Raw genomic sequence first — 17,446 nt, 5'->3', positions numbered from 1 at the left:
AGTCCTGCCTTTAGAACAGCCCTTACATCATTTTGCTCATACAATACAAAGTCTCAGTACAAAGAAGCCCACAATCCATTACTGACAACCTTACACATACTGTATATGTTGCTATATGTCAAACACTGTGTGACAAATTCCAAGATGTACACACCTTGCCAGGACCTTTGTTCTATGAAAATATGTTGATCTTCTTCTTATACGTACATGAAATGGTAACATATGTAGACATACATACCTGTACCTATAAGATTTTCCAGGACATGATGTAACAAACAGTGACTATAGCACAACGGGCTGATATGATGAAATGTGTATTTGTGTGTGTGTGTTTCTCGAAACTTGCTTGCTGCCAGTTGTTCTTGTGTTTCAAATACATGGGCCATGCGTAGTGATCAAACAGGCTGGGGGGGTCTGGCATCCCATATGAAGAATGCAAAAAGAGGAGGTGCTCTAGGAACTACACGGTGCTGCAGGCAATACAAAAGATGTAAACCTAATGCATTAGTTGAAAAGTCTTTCCACTGTGTCTGCCTGGACTTGGCATATTTGATTCCAAATGTCCATCCTTAAGCTGTACCCCTGTATCTGCTGAAGAGATGAGCAGAACAATAAAGGGTTATTACATCAAGTGCTTTCCTAAAAACTTGTGACGAGATGCTCAATCCTCCAGCCCTGTCCAGTGCATTGCTGAATGACGAGCTCATAGTAAGAGCTTTCTCCCTGGGCAACCTCAAGACATCGTTTTGTTGCTTTGTTTATGATTGCTTGGCCCTGCAAAAGTTTGATGGACACATATTTATTACATGGCAGCATGAAGTAAGAACTTCTCAAACATTAAGATATTAAAGTACTTATGTGTAGGACTGGAACATTTTCTACTTTGCCACCTTCTGTTGGTAGGATTCAAACAGATGCTTTATTGGTCTTACTTGTTTAAAGTCCCAGTGCATGTGTAGTTGCTTTAGTTTTGCCAGGTGACACTCGTGCAAGGTGGGAGCACTGCCAGAGCCTGGATCAACTAGGCAGCGGTTATTGTTATACTTGTGGGATTTAATCTCCCCAATGATAATTTCACCATCTGTATTGTAGTAGCAAAGCTGTTGAGAAGGATAAGTCAGGATTTATTATATGTGTTATTATATATCATTTCAGTATCAGTGTGTCTTTCTAGATTACCTGTGGTTGTTCAAAATGGCACTCATACAGAATGGGGATGTTTCCTGGGACAGCTCCCTGGTCCACACAATACTGCTGAAGAAGGGTGTTCTGCAGCTGTACAGTCAGGGTGGGGGGAGTGGGAGGTATTTGGACAACTATATGAATCTCATGAATTGTGTTTTGAGTTCAGCTGCAGCATGGCTACATTTGAAGGTGTCCCATTAGCATATAATTGTCTGCATTTAATTTAAATGAAGATAGAAATCATTAACTTCTATTTATCACCAGATCTCTGACTTGAATTCACTGTGTAAATACTTCAGGCTCACCAAAATAAGCTCAGCAAACTATTAAATAAGCTACACCTTACCACACCGTATCCCAGGATGTTATCTAGTGTTTCCAGACTTGGATAAACATTGTCCAGGTACCACTTGAAAGGTTTACATTGGAGCTTTTCTCTTAGCTTCTTTCTCTTGGACACGTCGCCAATATCGATTCCATGATTCTGTGTGTTACACCAGAAAATGCACGGACAACAAACTGTTTTAACTAAAATGTATATATATGAGTTTCAAAAGGCTTCATATAAATGTGGAAACATTTATGCGTTAATGACAACATTAAATGTAAGCACTTCATTGAGTGAAATTTAGGTCAAAATATAAGTGTTTTAAATAAAATGAGCACATAGATGATTTGTGAAGACGTGACTTCATTTAATGATGATCCCAATGTGACAAGTAGTTATGACTGGAATATCATCAAAGTAGATATGATAGATATGAACAGAGTGTAGAGTGTAGAATGAGGTTTGGACAAATAATAGTTATCTTAGTTTTGGAAATAAACAGATAGACATCAACTAGTGTCAAACATGGGAAAAGCAGGGAAGGTCAGCAGGTATGGGAAATACACCAGCTAATTGGATGTGACACACTCGGCTCCCTGACACTGTGCGAACCTTAAGGGGAATGTTCCAGGCGATAAACACATTCTTCTTGTAATTATCCAACCATATATCTGCCACTCTCAGAGCATTTCGTCTCATGGCAGGGCTGAGATCATGTGCGTAAGGTTTATGTGCCCTCTCAATGTGAGCTATTCTGGAGCAAGGCACGACCTCTACACTTCCTCCACACAGCCACACCTGAGCAGTAAAGACACAGGTCATTAGTGAATGTGTAGATCTTCAACCTTAAATGGGCCTGTTTGTAGTTGTTTGTGTACTACTCACATGAATCCCAAGTTCAACATTTTCTCCTCCGTAAACTGTCATTCCACCATCAAGTCCACCAATTTCTCCAAGGAAGCGTCTGTCTGCTGCAAAGATTCCCATAAGAGAGGGACTCCTGTGCAAAACCAACATTACAGTGCCACTGGTATTGTGCCAGAATGTGTGGAACTTAACAATATGCTTGCCATGTTAATATTAAGAAGCACATTCTTTACTTTATTCTTTACCCATTATGGTGCAAAGTGTACATTTTGTACTTTATTACTTACTGTATATTGCCTATTTTCCACTAGCAGTACCATAAATGTATGAATATGAGTGCTTTATATGATCTATGGTAGCTGGATGTTGTATGTGAAGTAAAATTTTGGCTTTAAAGTCAAAGTGACTTCTCACAGTAATCTCATTAAATTAAATATTTGTTCCACATACTTTCCAGGCTGCGATTCATCCTCCAGCTTCAACCACTCTGGGCTGAAGGACTCGTACATGCACCACATAGCCCAGTCGAAGCCATGTGAAGACGGGATGTACTGTTCTAGATGTAGGTCATCAAAATGGACCTTATCAAACACAGGGGAAACCACCACTGTCCTGTCAGCTTTAATCCTGGCCAGCAAAGGTTCTACCCTGCAAAAGACACCAAAATGAATCAGCAGTGTAGCTGTGTTGAACTGAGAGGAGTCTGAAAGGAGAGTTAATCTCTGGAGGTGCTTCCAGTGGGAGCGCTACTCTCAGTGACAAGCTGCTTTAACATTTAATCAGTAAACTGGATATGTGTTGCATGTATCTGTGATTCAATTCTTCCTAGTCAAAAAGACAAAACATATCACTTTTGCCATTCCTGTGTATTGGGTTTTGAATTTCAGGTAACTATCCTGAACTTGCATATTTACTAGTGAGAATATGAATTGTGGATATATGTAAGTATGTATTTTTAATAGTCAGACTGCATGGTTATTGTGGGGTTTCACTATGTAATGTGAAACCCCACAATGTGTGTTTATGTTAATGTGAATCTAATATTGTCAGTTTGTATGTGTATGCGTTGCAGAGCCTTTTCACCAAGGATGTATGAGGAGTGCATCTGTTGTACTGCTGCTGGGCTGTGTATTGTGTATTTTGTATAGTTGCCTCTGTTTGGGGTTGGGAGAAGTAATTGTTTGAGGTTAATTGTGTTTTCTTAAGAGTGAGTAGCTGCGTTGGTGTTTAGTTTTTCTTTGTTTCCTCAGTGTTACTCTCAGGTAGTTCAGAGCCATTTATGTTGAGTGTAAGCCCCTCACTGGGATGGTGTGTTACAGTCTAACATTGTTCCTATTTACTTACATTTTTTTTTTGTAAAATAAAGATGACTCATTTTTAAATATAGTGTTGTTTTTGTAGTCATACTTGCCTTCCTGGTGTTGGAACCTGCATCTGTGGTTGTGGTGAAATTAATCATGTTTCCAAAGTATTTGGAGGAACTAAAACTTAAAGAAGCGAATGAAGCCTTACAGCAGCTACATTGGCCATTATTCTATGAAATACTTTTAATTTGAAAGATGTACTTACCAACCCTCGTTGGCTTCGATATGGGCGTCTAAAATGGCCACGACATCAGCTGTAGCGTGCTCCCAGCCTGAGATCCGAGACTGAGCCAGTCCCATTTGTTGCTTATGTCGCACTAACTTTATAAGCCCAGGCCTCTCTTTGTGAATCAGACCTATGTAGTCACTTAATGGTTTTCCAAGGTCATCTGGAAATGTAGTCCACAGTGAAGGAGCTTGGTGAATTATATAAAAAATGACACAAACTCTATGTTGCACTGAGCACTTGATTAATGAATTTTCTTTCATTAATCTAATGGCAGATTAGTGACATGGTTGATGCAGAGCAGCACTCTGAGACGTCAGAAGGGAAACATGATCACATTGTGTTTACATGTGTGCTAAACTTACTGTAAGTGCTATAGTCATCCACCAGAATGATTTCTCTGAGCAGGTGCTTTGGAGTGTGGGTGATGATACTTTGGATTGCCCTCTTAATGACAGAAAGAGCCTCATTTATGAAGATGAGTATTACGCTGATGTTTGGCAGGTCTTTGGGGTATTCCTTCATTAGACATCTAAATGGTGAGATACGGAATTTCAGTCAGTTGGCTCTCGTGCTGTAAACCCTTTCACAAAATGTTGAATTTTGAGCTAAAGTTTCTTTTCTACACCCATAAAACACATGGAAAGACTAGAAGGAAATTAAAGGAAAGGTCAGGACACAAAAATACTTAACCACCCTGTCAAACTATTAGGATCTCGCATGAACAAAACCTACCTGCTGTCTCTTGTATCTGGAAGCTTCCTGTCTAGTGGCAAATGGTTACTCAGGAACACATTGTATCCATAAATCTGAAACAGAGCTTCAGCCTCCTTTTGTTCCTCTTCTGTCAGCTCATCACCCCAGTTGGCAAACAGAAAGGAGTTTGGATATAATTTTGGTGCCACAATCTTCTCTTTTTCTTGGGCCACATTTGGAAAAATATCACCATTGGGGCTTTTGTGGCCAGATATATCTATCAGCTTTTCTTTGGTGGGGTTGGTGAAAAGAAAGGTTGGGAAATGGTAAACAATCCGTTTAGAAGCTATTTGTAGACATTGAAAAACCTGTTGGTGCTGCATGGTATTCAAAACAAAGGCGTTATCTTTGTCCCTTGTTTTTTTTACCCGTGTACATTAACAGGAACATTTTAAAGTGAAGCTGTACTTGCTGATGCCAATTTAACTGCTGAACTGCCATCTCATAATACTGGACAAGATGTATGAATTGTATAGTTTTTAGTGGTCACTAGCTTGCAATGTACATTCAGCTGTGTGTTTGTGTTTTTAGTAACTCATGGGGTTGTTCTAGGTATGTGGATTTACATCTTGATCTGGGATCTTTGAAAGTCTGGTAGAAATAGATGTCATGGCAACACATCTGTAATCTCAAACTTAGGGCCTGTAATATGAAGTGAGTTAAATTTAGTCTGCCTCTTTTAGGGTTAGGCTTCACTGAGCCAGATAACCACCCTGGCTATCCTGTATAACCATTGTCATAAAGCCTGTTTATCAACTATTTAGTCTGGGTTTTAACAATGGCCTATCAATGTGTTCATCTGACTAAGGCAAGGTTGTTAATAAGAAGCAAAATCTTCAGAACCATGAATGAAGTATTTAATAAAATATGAGATGGGCTAGTGACACCTGCAGGGAAATCTGTTTATAGCCAGAGTAAGAAGTGATATTACTGTGGGTGAGCTGTAAACAGCTACAACCACTGAACAGAACAAGGAACTATTGAAACACAAGAAATAATTGTCAAATATTAGACTAGGAAGGCACCATCAATTAACACAGTATTATTGTAAAGCTCAAACTGAGTGATTTTATCTGATAGACAGAAACTATTATGATTAATAATTCGGTAGGCAATTACTAATGCCCAACAGTTCCAGCTGCCAGAGTGGAGAGGAGTTAGTCTCAGGTTAATGACATAAAACAGAGCTAGTGTAACTGGAGGAATAAGTCAGTTGAAAATTGTCTTGAGTAACAATAATGTCCAGTGTTTCTCCAGAAACGGCTGTGAACTAAAAATAGATGCTAGGATAAAGTGGTTTTACAATGTGAATCTATTTAAATGTAGCAATCTGTTGTGGCTTTCACAGGAATAATGAAAGCACAGTTCACCTAGCATTTGTCACCCATGAATATCAGGTGTTTAACAAGTAAGCTTAATTTCATTTAACTTTACATTTGGCACTGTCTTTCTAAGTTTTGCTGATGCTGAATTGGTACTTACTCAGATTGTTTAGACTCTGTTCAATCCTGTCCAGTTTCCTGCTCACAACTTCTTGATCTGTCTCGCCCTGTGGACAAGATATGCCTCCTCTCCAACTTTTGATCATGCAAATAACGAAGTATATGAAAAATAAAACAGCTCCAGTTATTAGAGCTTTTCGCACATATGTCTTCATTTTGCTCTCTCTCAAAGGCTCACATTGGCGTCATTTGCTTCTCCGTAAGCTGCCAGCAACTCTGTACAGCTCAGGCGGTACAATAAATCACATCTTATCTTGAAGATAACATTTCCAGCTACAAGGACCTTAAATCACGGTTTAAGTTTACAGTGTTTTTTTTGCACTGTAAAATGAACAAAAGATCATTATTTATTAAGGCACAAATAGGAGCTAGAGTAATTACACAGCTTTTAAAGGAAACCATAGTATCAGTAATGAAGTGAGGGTGGAGAGATGAACTATCAAGGTTCCAAAGTACACTTAAGCATTTCTATGCCTACAAAGCATATTCATACTCTTTTGAATTCTTTTATGTTCAGTGGGAATTTATCTTCGACATTAGTGACAGCTTTGATCCTGTGGATCAGTCTCTATTACTCTGCTGTAGCACAGTGTATTACTGATACTATCATTGTATGGTGTGTACATCAATTATAAATTACAGCCTAAAGTCTCTGTGGTATTAATTTGCTCTCTTGGGATTATTTTGGTTTCAACAAAAGTATTATGACCTTTGCGTAGGACTTATTGCAGGACGTTTCATGTGTGCATTACAAACTTCCAGCTGAGTGTAGAAACAATTTAACATAAAAATGTTCTTTTGACAAGTGTCAGGATTGACAAGCTACCTCCAGGCATCAAGGTGGAATTGGTGTTTTTCTCCAGATGAACAATCATAATTCAAGTGTAGTATAACAATAAATGTAAAAGTCCAATGACCATAAACCAGTAAATACTTCTAGAGGCGCTGTCATTGTAATGTCCTATCTAATTATAACACTAGGCCAAAGGGAAAAAGACATTCAGAACAATAAACAGACATTAGACATTTTTCTTTATTTATGTACAGATATAGTTAAAGACAAAAACAAAGCAGAAGTACCTCTGGCTGCCTTGTTGATGTTGGCAAATTTCTTACTGGGTACTTTAATAACTGACTGTCTTGGCTGGCTTTGTCTCATCCAGGTCAGCATCCAGGTACCGGAATCGTCGGTGGCGGCGCAAGACCTCAATTGCCTTTTGCTCTACAGTAGATGGAGTGATACCGAGATCCTCCAGACCAGGAAGTCCTGGGTACTTCATGTCTGTTGTGTGAAACTAAAAAATAAAAGTGCAGCACATAATTATGGGCAATACATTTAATAACTGTAATAGGCAAACATTATACTAGAAATAAAGGCTCGACAATTTGTGGCACAGTTGTTACCCTGCAAGGTTTTCTTACCCTGTTGATTTTATCTGGAGACGTCCAAGGCTCAAATGGGTTCATTGCGAAAATCTTAGCAACAAGGCTGAAGAGAAGAAATACAAGCTATCATGAGCATACAAGTGGGGTATAACAACTGCAAATATTTCTGCAGATCTTTGAGAAGCAAACTGAAAGTGGGTTTAAGCTATGTAGTTTTTCAACAATGCTCTTTGATTTGCAAATGTCTTCAGGGAACTCCACAACAGCCTGTTCCTGAAAAACACCGAAGCACATGTACAAATAACTTACTGATACAGTGGGCGAGGCATGGGGTAGGGCACAAAAGGTCTGTGTGCCACAGCATAGATGTACTCCACCAGGTCATGAAGGATGTAACGGTTGGGCCTAGGCCAAAAAACAAACAAACAAACAAAAAAAAAAATCAAGAGAAAAATATCTAACAAGTTCTCCTATGTGAATCTGTGCTCAGAAACCAAAACATGAATCAAGGACCAACATGGGGACCTAAGCTTTTCATACACATAATTAAATTGATCGATAGTTGATCTATTGGAATTTGATTACCTATGTAAAAATATGATTTGAGAATCATCCCACCTTAAACACTGTTAAATGGCCCTTTTCTATAAAGGCAGCGTGTATAAAAAAAGGTATATAAAAATGTCAGAAATCATGTGTTCTTAAACAGAACATGAACACATTTTTTAACAATAAGTCACAGATAAAAAAGTGGTGGACGTCACTACATTTTATTTTCATTTAGGTGCAATTCAATAGGCCAAAAGTACCTGGCAGCTGCTTCAAATGACATGAGAATATCACACAAACAGGCAAGACAAAGGCTACTGTACAGGCTTTGATTCCAAACGGGACAATTAGACTTACTATTATAAATGTTTATTAAGATTATGGTTTAAGTGTTCAGCTTGGTAAAAAGTTTTAGTATTTGCTGAACCTGAAGAATGTTCAATGGTCATTTTTGTAGTGTTGACTACATACCCGACTAAAGCGTAGGTTTTTCCATCAGCATCTGGATCTCTGACAGCACTGATGATAGCCTTGGCTACATCCACCACCTGAGGGAGGAAACAATTGGATTCATTAGACAGGTGAGTGATGAGTGTGTGAGCGAGCTTGATGTGTGTCCTTTAGGCCAGGACAACTCAGTGTACATTGCACTTGACACTTCCCATGTAAATGCCTTGAAACTGAAGTTAGATAATGTGCTTCAGAGGGAGGAGACAACACTTGCTTTGAGAGTAATTATAAGAAACTGACCTGGAGACATGTTGAATTATTGAACTTAACTGTCAAACTGACAGACGCAAACAGGTTTCAAGGCTAGCAAAAGGATTTGCACTGTATATAATACCTAAAGTTGACCATCATTAAATACCAACATAACTTTCAGTGAGATACCTGATGTTGAATCAGACGTGGAATTAAATAATGAGCTTAATAAACACTTTGTGTTATACTGACAAAAATGGCTTAATTGTGAAGAACTACACAAAATTACAGAACTGTATTACTGCTCGCCACAATTTGAGCAAGTACAGACTTTTTGCACTGGCTGCACTGGTGTGCCTAACATTTTTATGTAGGTGCAGCAGCACAAAATTTAGGTGCACCTAGTTTCTTTTTCCACAGCACCCTTAGCATCACTATTATACATTTAATGGCATCTCTTTTTAACCTTCCAGCCTTTTTAACCTTCCTTGTACTTTCAAAAAAGTAACATAAATGTCCCTTCGACACAAAAATATGCAAAGGTGCATCAAAGGGTTAATGACATCTCTTTTTTTAAGGCCTCTGCAATCACCCCACTAAAATGGGTATCATTAACAGTAGGTCTGATTGATTGATGGTTTCTTTCAGATTAGGCAGCTCTTCTGCAACATTGTACGCTACATTGAATTTGATTCATCATCTCTGCCTTCTCACTGCTGCGGTTTGTCACTGCCTGGGGCTGAATCCCTGTGAGGAGGGGAGCTGTGGTGGCCACACATTAAAACCATACTCAACCTCAATTATAAGATATTTGTGAGCTAATCTTTGTGAAAGGAATTCATTTTTGCTTTTTCTGTTAATTTGCCTCTGTCTCTGGCTCAGAGTCTGATGCTGTTTCTATCTTCCATATTAGGAATCTTATTACTGGGGACAGACTGATGACTGTACACTTTCCCTGAGGTCTAGGTTGGATCTGGCAGGGCCAAAATGTTAGGCATGTCAGTGCAATTAAGAAAAAAAAAAAAAAACTCATCGCACTCAATAGATTTTTGGTTACATTTATGACATTTATTACATCTATGAATTAGTAGCATTGTGGAGCCCTGAATTATGCGCTGAAGTTTAAATTTATTATAGAGAGAATAAACTTACATGAACAGGCTGCTTCACTGTCTTCTTCCCCAGAGCAATAAGAGGAACAGCATTGCCAAACCAGCGCATGTCTGAAAGAGGATTGGTGCTGCACATCAATTTGTCATCAATTTGTCAATACCAAGCTGGCCAAGTGTTATTAGTGGTCTAAAGGAACATGTTAAACATTAAAGTGATAAAAAAAAAAAACTGTTCTGCTTGTGCTTGTTTAAGTTGATCACAAAATCACAATGAACCTCATATGTAGCAATACTGAAGTTGGCGGAGCTTCATATGAATTGCAAGCAAACCACAATCGCTGAAAAACACAACAATATCCACAAACATGATCAGCTTGCCACTGACATGACCCCACCACATATTGATGTGTTGCCATACTAGTTAGTCAGTATGACAACTTTTATGGTTTCATCAATGCCCAAACAATTTCTTACTTGCATAATAGTTGAAGAATCTGTCCTCCCTTCCATACATTTCAGAGGGCTTCATGATGATGGCCTCAGGAAACTCATCTCTCACTGCTGTCTCTCCTACGGCCTAAGGTTACAATGTCAAACTACATTAGTATGTTTTAACCTTCTGTACAATTTAACATAACCAACACCAGCTTTATTGTGTACTGTATTTCCTGGACTATAGGTTGCACCGGAGTATAAGTTGCTTTCATCAGAAACAGCCTTGTTCAACAGAAAAAAAAAACACACAAAAAAAAAAACATATAAGTGACATATAAGTCACTTCGGTGAATAAGTCATATTTCTAATCATACTAATTATAGTCTAAATTAGCCTATGAAGACCATAGGCCAGGAATAACAACAAGCAGAAGTACATTACAATATTCATTCATCTACGTTAAGTAACAGTGAGTGGTTAAGTAACAAATGCGCCAACATTGGAGTGGGGCAGAAGATGAAGCGGCGTGTCTGCCTCCTCACTTGTCTGAATGATGACACTCAGTCCAAACTTTGTTTCAGCTTTTTCTTCACTACAAGCCAGGAGCAAAAAAACGTGCAATTTATAGTCCAGAAAATCTGGTATATACTACAACAAAAACATTAAAACACTAGTTGACTGAGTGAGATAGGTGTGCAGTATGCAAAGGAAATAGCTCATTACCTTGTTCCTCAGGTATTTGGACGGGCTACGAATGTCAGCGTTGAGGTGAGACATATGGATGAATTTTTTTATGCCCGCCTCTCTGGTTGCCTTGGCAATCTGCTGGGGGATGTTCACGAAGACATCCTCAAAGTGATAGTTTCTTTACACAAAGAGAGAAAACACTCACTTGAATTCTTTACATCACTATTCAGTCATCCAACATTTATGAATATTTCATGTTAACATGAAATGCTAACAAAAACAGATGATTTCAGAAACAGGTTTCAACTCCAATCCTACAGTGGCCACTGTCTTGCTTGTCTTCCAACTAGCCCTGCCCTACCCACCACTGATTACCTGGATCAGGCGTGTTCAGCCAATCGGAAGCTGCAAGGGCAGGGATAACTGGAAAACATACAGGACAGTGGCCCAGGAGGGCTGGATTTGACACCCCTGATTTAAGACATTTTTCCAGGCCACAAGTATACCTCGTCTCGTACTCTCTGCCGACCAAGTTGATGACAACATTAGAGTGCTCCAAAGCTCGTTTGGTGGAGTCTTTGTTTCTGGGATCCCACTCCTGGAAAACCATGTAGAATAAGGCTCTAAATGCAGGCAAATTAAAGATGCCATTGTGTATAAGTTTTGAAACATCTCTGCAAGGCACATGTGTCTTACCATGAAAATGATTTGTCCAAGATCACCCATGGGCCTAAAGTACATGAGGTCATACTGATCACAGCGGTGAGGGATTATAACCTGAGACCCAATCCGACCTGTGAATCATCAATAAGCAAACACTTAACACAGTAAACACAACATATATTGTGGTAACAGCTTTAGGGGGATTGTTATTTTGTAAAGTTCATAACAATAATTCATTAAAATATTAAGTTTCACCAAGGTTCCTTTGAGACAAGATGACAGAGTAGTAAGTTAGCCATATATTGTTCAAAACAGATCAATCACGTGTATTTAGACACTAGTCCAAATACCACAACTAGGTTCTTTAAAAACAACAACAACAACAAAAAACAAATAAAAAAACAAACAAACAAAAAAAACAGAACAGGTTTCTAAATAAATGTGAACTAGCTCCACAACTAGCTCAAATAACAGAATTCCAAACATAAAAATAAACTGTAGTAAGGGAAACCACAAAATTTTTATATTACTTATATAAACCCCATACCATAAATCCCTGTAGTAATAAAGGAAAGCAATCAGACAACTTTGAGTACAGCTATATTTCATGAGATAAGTTGTTAGTATCCCATTTAATATTACACTGAGGGATCTGTTTGCTGAGGTGATATCTTCTCTGGGATACTGGACACAAGATGTGATGTCTAAAGGCACTATAATAAATACTGAATATACACAAGTGTGGAGAGTGTGAAGTGAATATACATGTGCACAGCACCAGTATTTATGTGTATTTATTTATTTTTTAACTCACCGAGCCTATTTACAACATATCGACCCAAGAAGCCTGTGGCACCAAACACCGTGGCTGCTATTCCACTGGAAGAGGAGCGCCCTCCTTTCCCTTTGGGAACAACAGCATGGTGCAGCTTCCTCTGCTGGACTGAGGCAGTTGACAGTACAGTAGGAGAACAGCAGCCTGTTGAAAGGAGGCAAAAAGAGGCAGCGAGCATTTGGTCAGCATCAAGAGGCAGAATATATTTTGCTATGATTTTTTTTTTTTTTTTTGTTTTGTGGCATGCCTGACTCAATTGGATGCAGTCTAATACAACAGTTCTATAATAAATCTTTTATTTATGGAAGGATTTTTTTCAAGGCAATAAGAGTCAGTCTTTGTGTAAACAGTATTATAGCAGTTTTCATATTGTTAAATTGCATTGTCTTATACTTAGAGGTGTTTCTCATCCCTTTTGTAAGATTTCTGAAACATTGATTTAATGCAATAGCATTTAATCAAACTACAGCCCTCACAATGACCTGAAGCTGAATCAAAACCTCCACTCTAAAAATGTATTACTGCTGCTGACAGTGATACTAATACTACTATTATGTTTTCTTATGTCTTTATCAAAGTCAAAAATACTTTATTAATCCTACCACGTTCAAGTCTACAAATATAAAATAGAGTCAAATAAAACCCATGTATCAAGATATAAAAATATACCTTCTCAATAATAGACACTGCAAAATGCAAACTGACTGTGAACTAATGACAAAGAAGATGGAGATTGTATTAACACTGACCAATAAAAACTCAATGATACATGATCATCATCTCAGGTTGATCTAAATGATAAATTCGGGGCGTTTCCTTTGAAATGAGAAAACAGAAATAACAGAAACCAGAAACTAGCTATTAAAGCTATTAAACACTTGCACAGGCAATGGCATTTCAATTTGTGTCCAAACTTTTGACTGGTACTGTATATAGAATACAGTAAACATAAACAGAATATATTATATTATATATGTATATATATCTATATAGATGTCTATATATATATATATATATATATACACACATTAAAAAATATTAATATTGGAGGGATATTCACCGATACTGATATAACTGCAATAGGCTCATAAAATCGGCAAAATGATATATTGGTCAGGCTACACTGCATATGGGAGTGTTTTAGTACTGCCTTAACCAATACAACAGATTTCCAGAGGGTTAGCCCATTGTCTGGATTCACTGTCCATAAATGTATCAGCAATTTCTTTGTGTAACTGCATAGCCAGTATGTGTAATTCCATCATAAAAACTGCATGCAAGTCAACAGTGGTTTGTTAATTTGCCATATGGAACACACATTACCCTTATGTCTATTGTAAACATACACCTGAGTTTTCTTATTAACGAAGAAGTATAAATGTAGTGCTTTCCACAAAATAATTAAGTGCATCAGTTCCCTGGCGAGTGCGCAGCTAAGTCAGCCAGTCACAGTAATAAAGACCCATTGTTCACAGTCAGAACAGGCAGCATCTGTATTTGGATGGCCCCGTTGTGGATTTAATCTCCAGTATGAAATCCACCGCTACCTCATCCACCTTCTACTTTGCTTTTAGGTGCAGATTACAAAGCAAGTTCGCAAAATTAACGTGTTCGTGAAATCTGACATTAGTTGACAATAGGCGTGGGGATCAATAATTAGCTTTATTTTTTAATTTGTGTCCCTGCCCATGTATAAACATTTATAGACGTGACCCGCAGAATAACTACCATGAGGTCAGTGTCACTGTGCAGACACAATCACTGTTGGGTTGTATCTGACAACATGCTAATGTGTGTTTATAAAAACCGGGCGTGATAAGTCACTGAGTTCAGCTGGAAAGAAAAAGGGTCAAGGCTCAACCAAAAGGTTCTCCTTTAATATTATTCCATAGAATGATGCTAGCATGGAGAGACTCTGACATTTAATGTAAATCACACCAAAGCGTTTTAAAGTGCTGTGAGCTAACCTCACAAGCTAATGCTATACAACACTAATGCTAGCGGGTGATTAGCCGAGCGGGTTAGCAAGGTCACTCAAACCGTATGTGCTATATAAACGTAAATCAATATTGAGATAGCATATGTGCATAAATCGATACACTACACCCAAACGCATAGCCGAACATGTGTACTGGCTGTAATTTGTCGTTACTCACTCGAAAGCTTTGAAAGGACACCCGCAGGACGGCTAACCAACACCACGGTCGCCATCTTTCCGAGTACGGCAAATCGCGTGGACCAAAATACACAAAACTGTCTGAACTAAACTACAGAGTAGCGAATAAAGCCTAGTAAATACAGTCCATTATTGCCCGCTATTAAAACCAACCCAAAGCGTTTGTTGGATTTAAGTTGGATTTGACTGAAACAATGTTACACAAAATAATTACCAGAAATAACTTCAAAACTTTATACAATACAATGTTTTTTTCTTAATATCCAAAATATCGTCTTTGTTATTAATTTAAAGTGTGATTAGCTCTTCATCTTAGACAAACCGATACATAAATGCAGGTAGTTCCAGAGGAACATATTTATGTGTCCATAACTCATCCTGTTCACCCTCTTTGGTGAACTGTGATCAAACTGCCCTTCAGCCTTTTTGACCAGGTCTCCCTTGCAAATGAGGTTTTAAGCTCAATGTGACTTACCTGCTTAAATAAAGGTGAACTAAAAACTAAAAGTAAAAAATAAAACATATTACATTGTATTTGTCTCAGCATGTAATAACATTCAAGAGAGATTCTTGCACATTTCCAAGAAATCCATGACAACATCTGTTTAAAATTACATATTATTTACTAAAACAATGATGATTAAATTTGCTTTTGAATATGTCTGAAGCAACATGTAACAACATTGGGTGAAACACAATATCACAAATGCTTTGCTTGTAAAATATGAGATTAAATTATACAATTTCATTCTACACATGGGGCGACATTTAGTCACTATTCGTTGTCTACAACAACAAATCAAACATACAGACATAATCAAAATAGCTTATAATTTACGTTAACAGGAATGAAAGGAGGGAATTAAATCCATATTAGAAATAAATAGGCAGAAAATGGTTTATTGCAGTATAAACTCACATAACGTACACCTTCTTTATGGTCACCTTAAAGGTCTTAATATAGTAGTAGATGGGAGTGAAACTCAGGTCTTTGTATAATATATAATGGAAATTAAGCCTTACTCATCTCAAAATCAAAACTTTGTTGTATAGTTTTTATTCAACGTTATGCTGTAGTATAGTTTGCAATGAAAACAATGCCTTAATATAGTATGTGGTCAAAATTAGGGTTTAATATATTTTAAATCTGTATAATTTAGTACGTGTTATAAAATTTGTGGTTGAGCAGCTGACCACTAGGGGGAGTTTGACTATTCCCTAGTGAAGGACGAGGATGCAGTTTTTCTGTAAAAGCCCCTTTAAAATGTTTTCCTCATTAGCTTACATATACCTGTATTACGTAGTTTTCTATGTATGTTAGATTTTAATACAGTGGCCTACCTTAATTTCAGGATGGGTTATGGACACAATATTCAGTACAAGAAACTGGACTGAATATACATACACACACACGTGAAGACACACAGTCTTCTGCTGCTACAGATTTCTGCTGCTGTCTTAATTGCTGCTGCTCTGATATTGTTTTTATATGAATGTACACAAATGTTTTCATTTTTAAATAATCTAACTATCCTGCATTACTTGCACAATCTGTACAATGTATAGTAAGTATGATGATCAGTATTATTCTGATCCTGAGGTTTTTTTGCACTAACAATACCTGCACATCACCTGTACAGTTCGGTGCTATTGTGTGTATTATGTAGAGTACTGTCTTGTCTCGTGTATTGCATTTCTTTTCTGCACTGCTGTTTGTCTTGCACTGTTTGCACAAGTTTGCACACATGCACTTATTTAGTTTGTAGACCTTGTTAAATTGTCTTAAGTTTAGTCCTCTGTTGTCATATGTCGCTCTGTTATATGTAGCACCATGGTCCTGAAGAAACGTTGTCTCATTTCACTGTGTACTGCAACAGCTTTATATGGTTGAAATGAAAATAAAAACTTCTTGACTTGACTTGACCTCACTTGATTTCTGAGAAAACTTTGCTGACTAAACCTTTGTTGTTGTTTATATCCTATTTTTCAAATTTTGAAACTGTTGGTGAAACAAGCTTTGTGATGCAATAACTGTGAAATATAGTTTAACTCATGAGTTTGAAAAAAACTATATCAGTTGGTCGACAGCCAGCTGTCTCTCTCAGTCACCATGGCCTCTTCTGTGCAAACTGTCTTATAGCCACAATAGTGGTGCTGGCATGACCTTATACAGTGTGGCTTGGTTTGTTTATCACTGAAGTATCTCAACAACTATTCATCATGTTACTCTTTCATTTTGTACTTTCTTATTTGAGGATCTTGTATATTTTATTTAGTTTATCTACCTAGTGTCTAGCTATCCAAACGTAAGCCAATGTATTTACAAAACAGATATGTGGATGTAACCAGCACCATTCAGCCACAGTGCTACACAGGACAAAACCTTCTCTGGATACTGATGCACCCTGAATGTGTCTAACAACCACGCACGCATGCACCACACTAATTGCCATAGAAGCTAACAAGCTTAGCAGGGTTAGTGAGCGATGCAATCAGACGCTTGATTGTGTGATGAGCCAAGGTCACTGTAAAAGAACAGTGAGGTGGCTCACAGTCTGGATCTCAACCTGCTCTCAGATCAGTGATGGAGCCAGAAGTCACTGCCTGTTACTGTACAACACATTTCTGCAATAAAAGACAAGTCAGACTTTGAGCTCCTTTGATGCCTCATGG

General features: G+C 37.9%; 2 protein-coding genes across 2 annotated transcripts; both read right to left on the bottom strand.

The window, feature by feature from the left end:
• Positions 1-520: 520 nt before the first annotated feature.
• On the bottom strand, positions 521-5,049 carry LOC113132840 (probable polypeptide N-acetylgalactosaminyltransferase 8). The gene is made up of 10 exons (XM_026311212.1): positions 4,706-5,049; positions 4,336-4,502; positions 3,950-4,133; positions 2,831-3,028; positions 2,399-2,513; positions 2,126-2,311; positions 1,532-1,669; positions 1,180-1,275; positions 933-1,100; positions 521-774 (listed from the first exon to the last, which is right to left on the bottom strand). The coding sequence occupies exons 1-10, from the start codon at positions 5,047-5,049 to the stop codon at positions 640-642; spliced, it is 1,731 nt and encodes a 576-aa protein (XP_026166997.1). The 3' UTR covers positions 521-639.
• Positions 5,050-7,243: 2,194 nt separating this feature from the next.
• ndufa9a (NADH:ubiquinone oxidoreductase subunit A9a) lies at positions 7,244-14,825 on the bottom strand. Its single transcript, XM_026311477.1, has 11 exons — positions 14,754-14,825; positions 12,577-12,741; positions 11,796-11,893; positions 11,606-11,697; positions 11,136-11,277; positions 10,452-10,554; positions 10,018-10,088; positions 8,635-8,711; positions 7,924-8,019; positions 7,651-7,717; positions 7,244-7,523 (listed from the first exon to the last, which is right to left on the bottom strand). The coding sequence occupies exons 1-11, from the start codon at positions 14,806-14,808 to the stop codon at positions 7,353-7,355; spliced, it is 1,137 nt and encodes a 378-aa protein (XP_026167262.1). The 5' UTR covers positions 14,809-14,825; the 3' UTR covers positions 7,244-7,352.
• Positions 14,826-17,446: the final 2,621 nt, after the last annotated feature.

The sequence above is a fragment of the Mastacembelus armatus genome, chromosome 6 (genome assembly GCF_900324485.2).
Source record: "Mastacembelus armatus chromosome 6, fMasArm1.2, whole genome shotgun sequence".
Classification (NCBI taxonomy): domain Eukaryota; kingdom Metazoa; phylum Chordata; class Actinopteri; order Synbranchiformes; family Mastacembelidae; genus Mastacembelus; species Mastacembelus armatus.
Note: the sequence above shows the minus strand (reverse complement) of the source record. Positions and strands in the feature narration are given on the sequence as shown.

Bases quoted from the DNA above. Each gene is read 5' to 3' on its own strand.
- LOC113132840 (XM_026311212.1), bottom strand. From the start codon at position 5,049: ATGCAGCACCAACAGGTTTTTCAATGTCTACAAATAGCTTCTAAACGG. The intron at 4,503-4,705 runs GTAGGTTTTGTT...CTCACCATTTAG, and splicing joins CCAGATACAAGAGACAGCAG to ATGTCTAATGAAGGAATACC. The intron at 1,670-2,125 runs GTTCGCACAGTG...TGTAACACACAG, and splicing joins CCTGGAACATTCCCCTTAAG to AATCATGGAATCGATATTGG.
- ndufa9a (XM_026311477.1), bottom strand. From the start codon at position 14,808: ATGGCGACCGTGGTGTTGGTTAGCCGTCCTGCGGGTGTCCTTTCAAAG. The intron at 11,894-12,576 runs GTGAGTTAAAAA...GATGATTCACAG, and splicing joins ATATGTTGTAAATAGGCTCG to GTCGGATTGGGTCTCAGGTT. The intron at 7,524-7,650 runs GTAAGAAAACCT...TTTATTTTTTAG, and splicing joins CTCCAGATAAAATCAACAGG to TTTCACACAACAGACATGAA.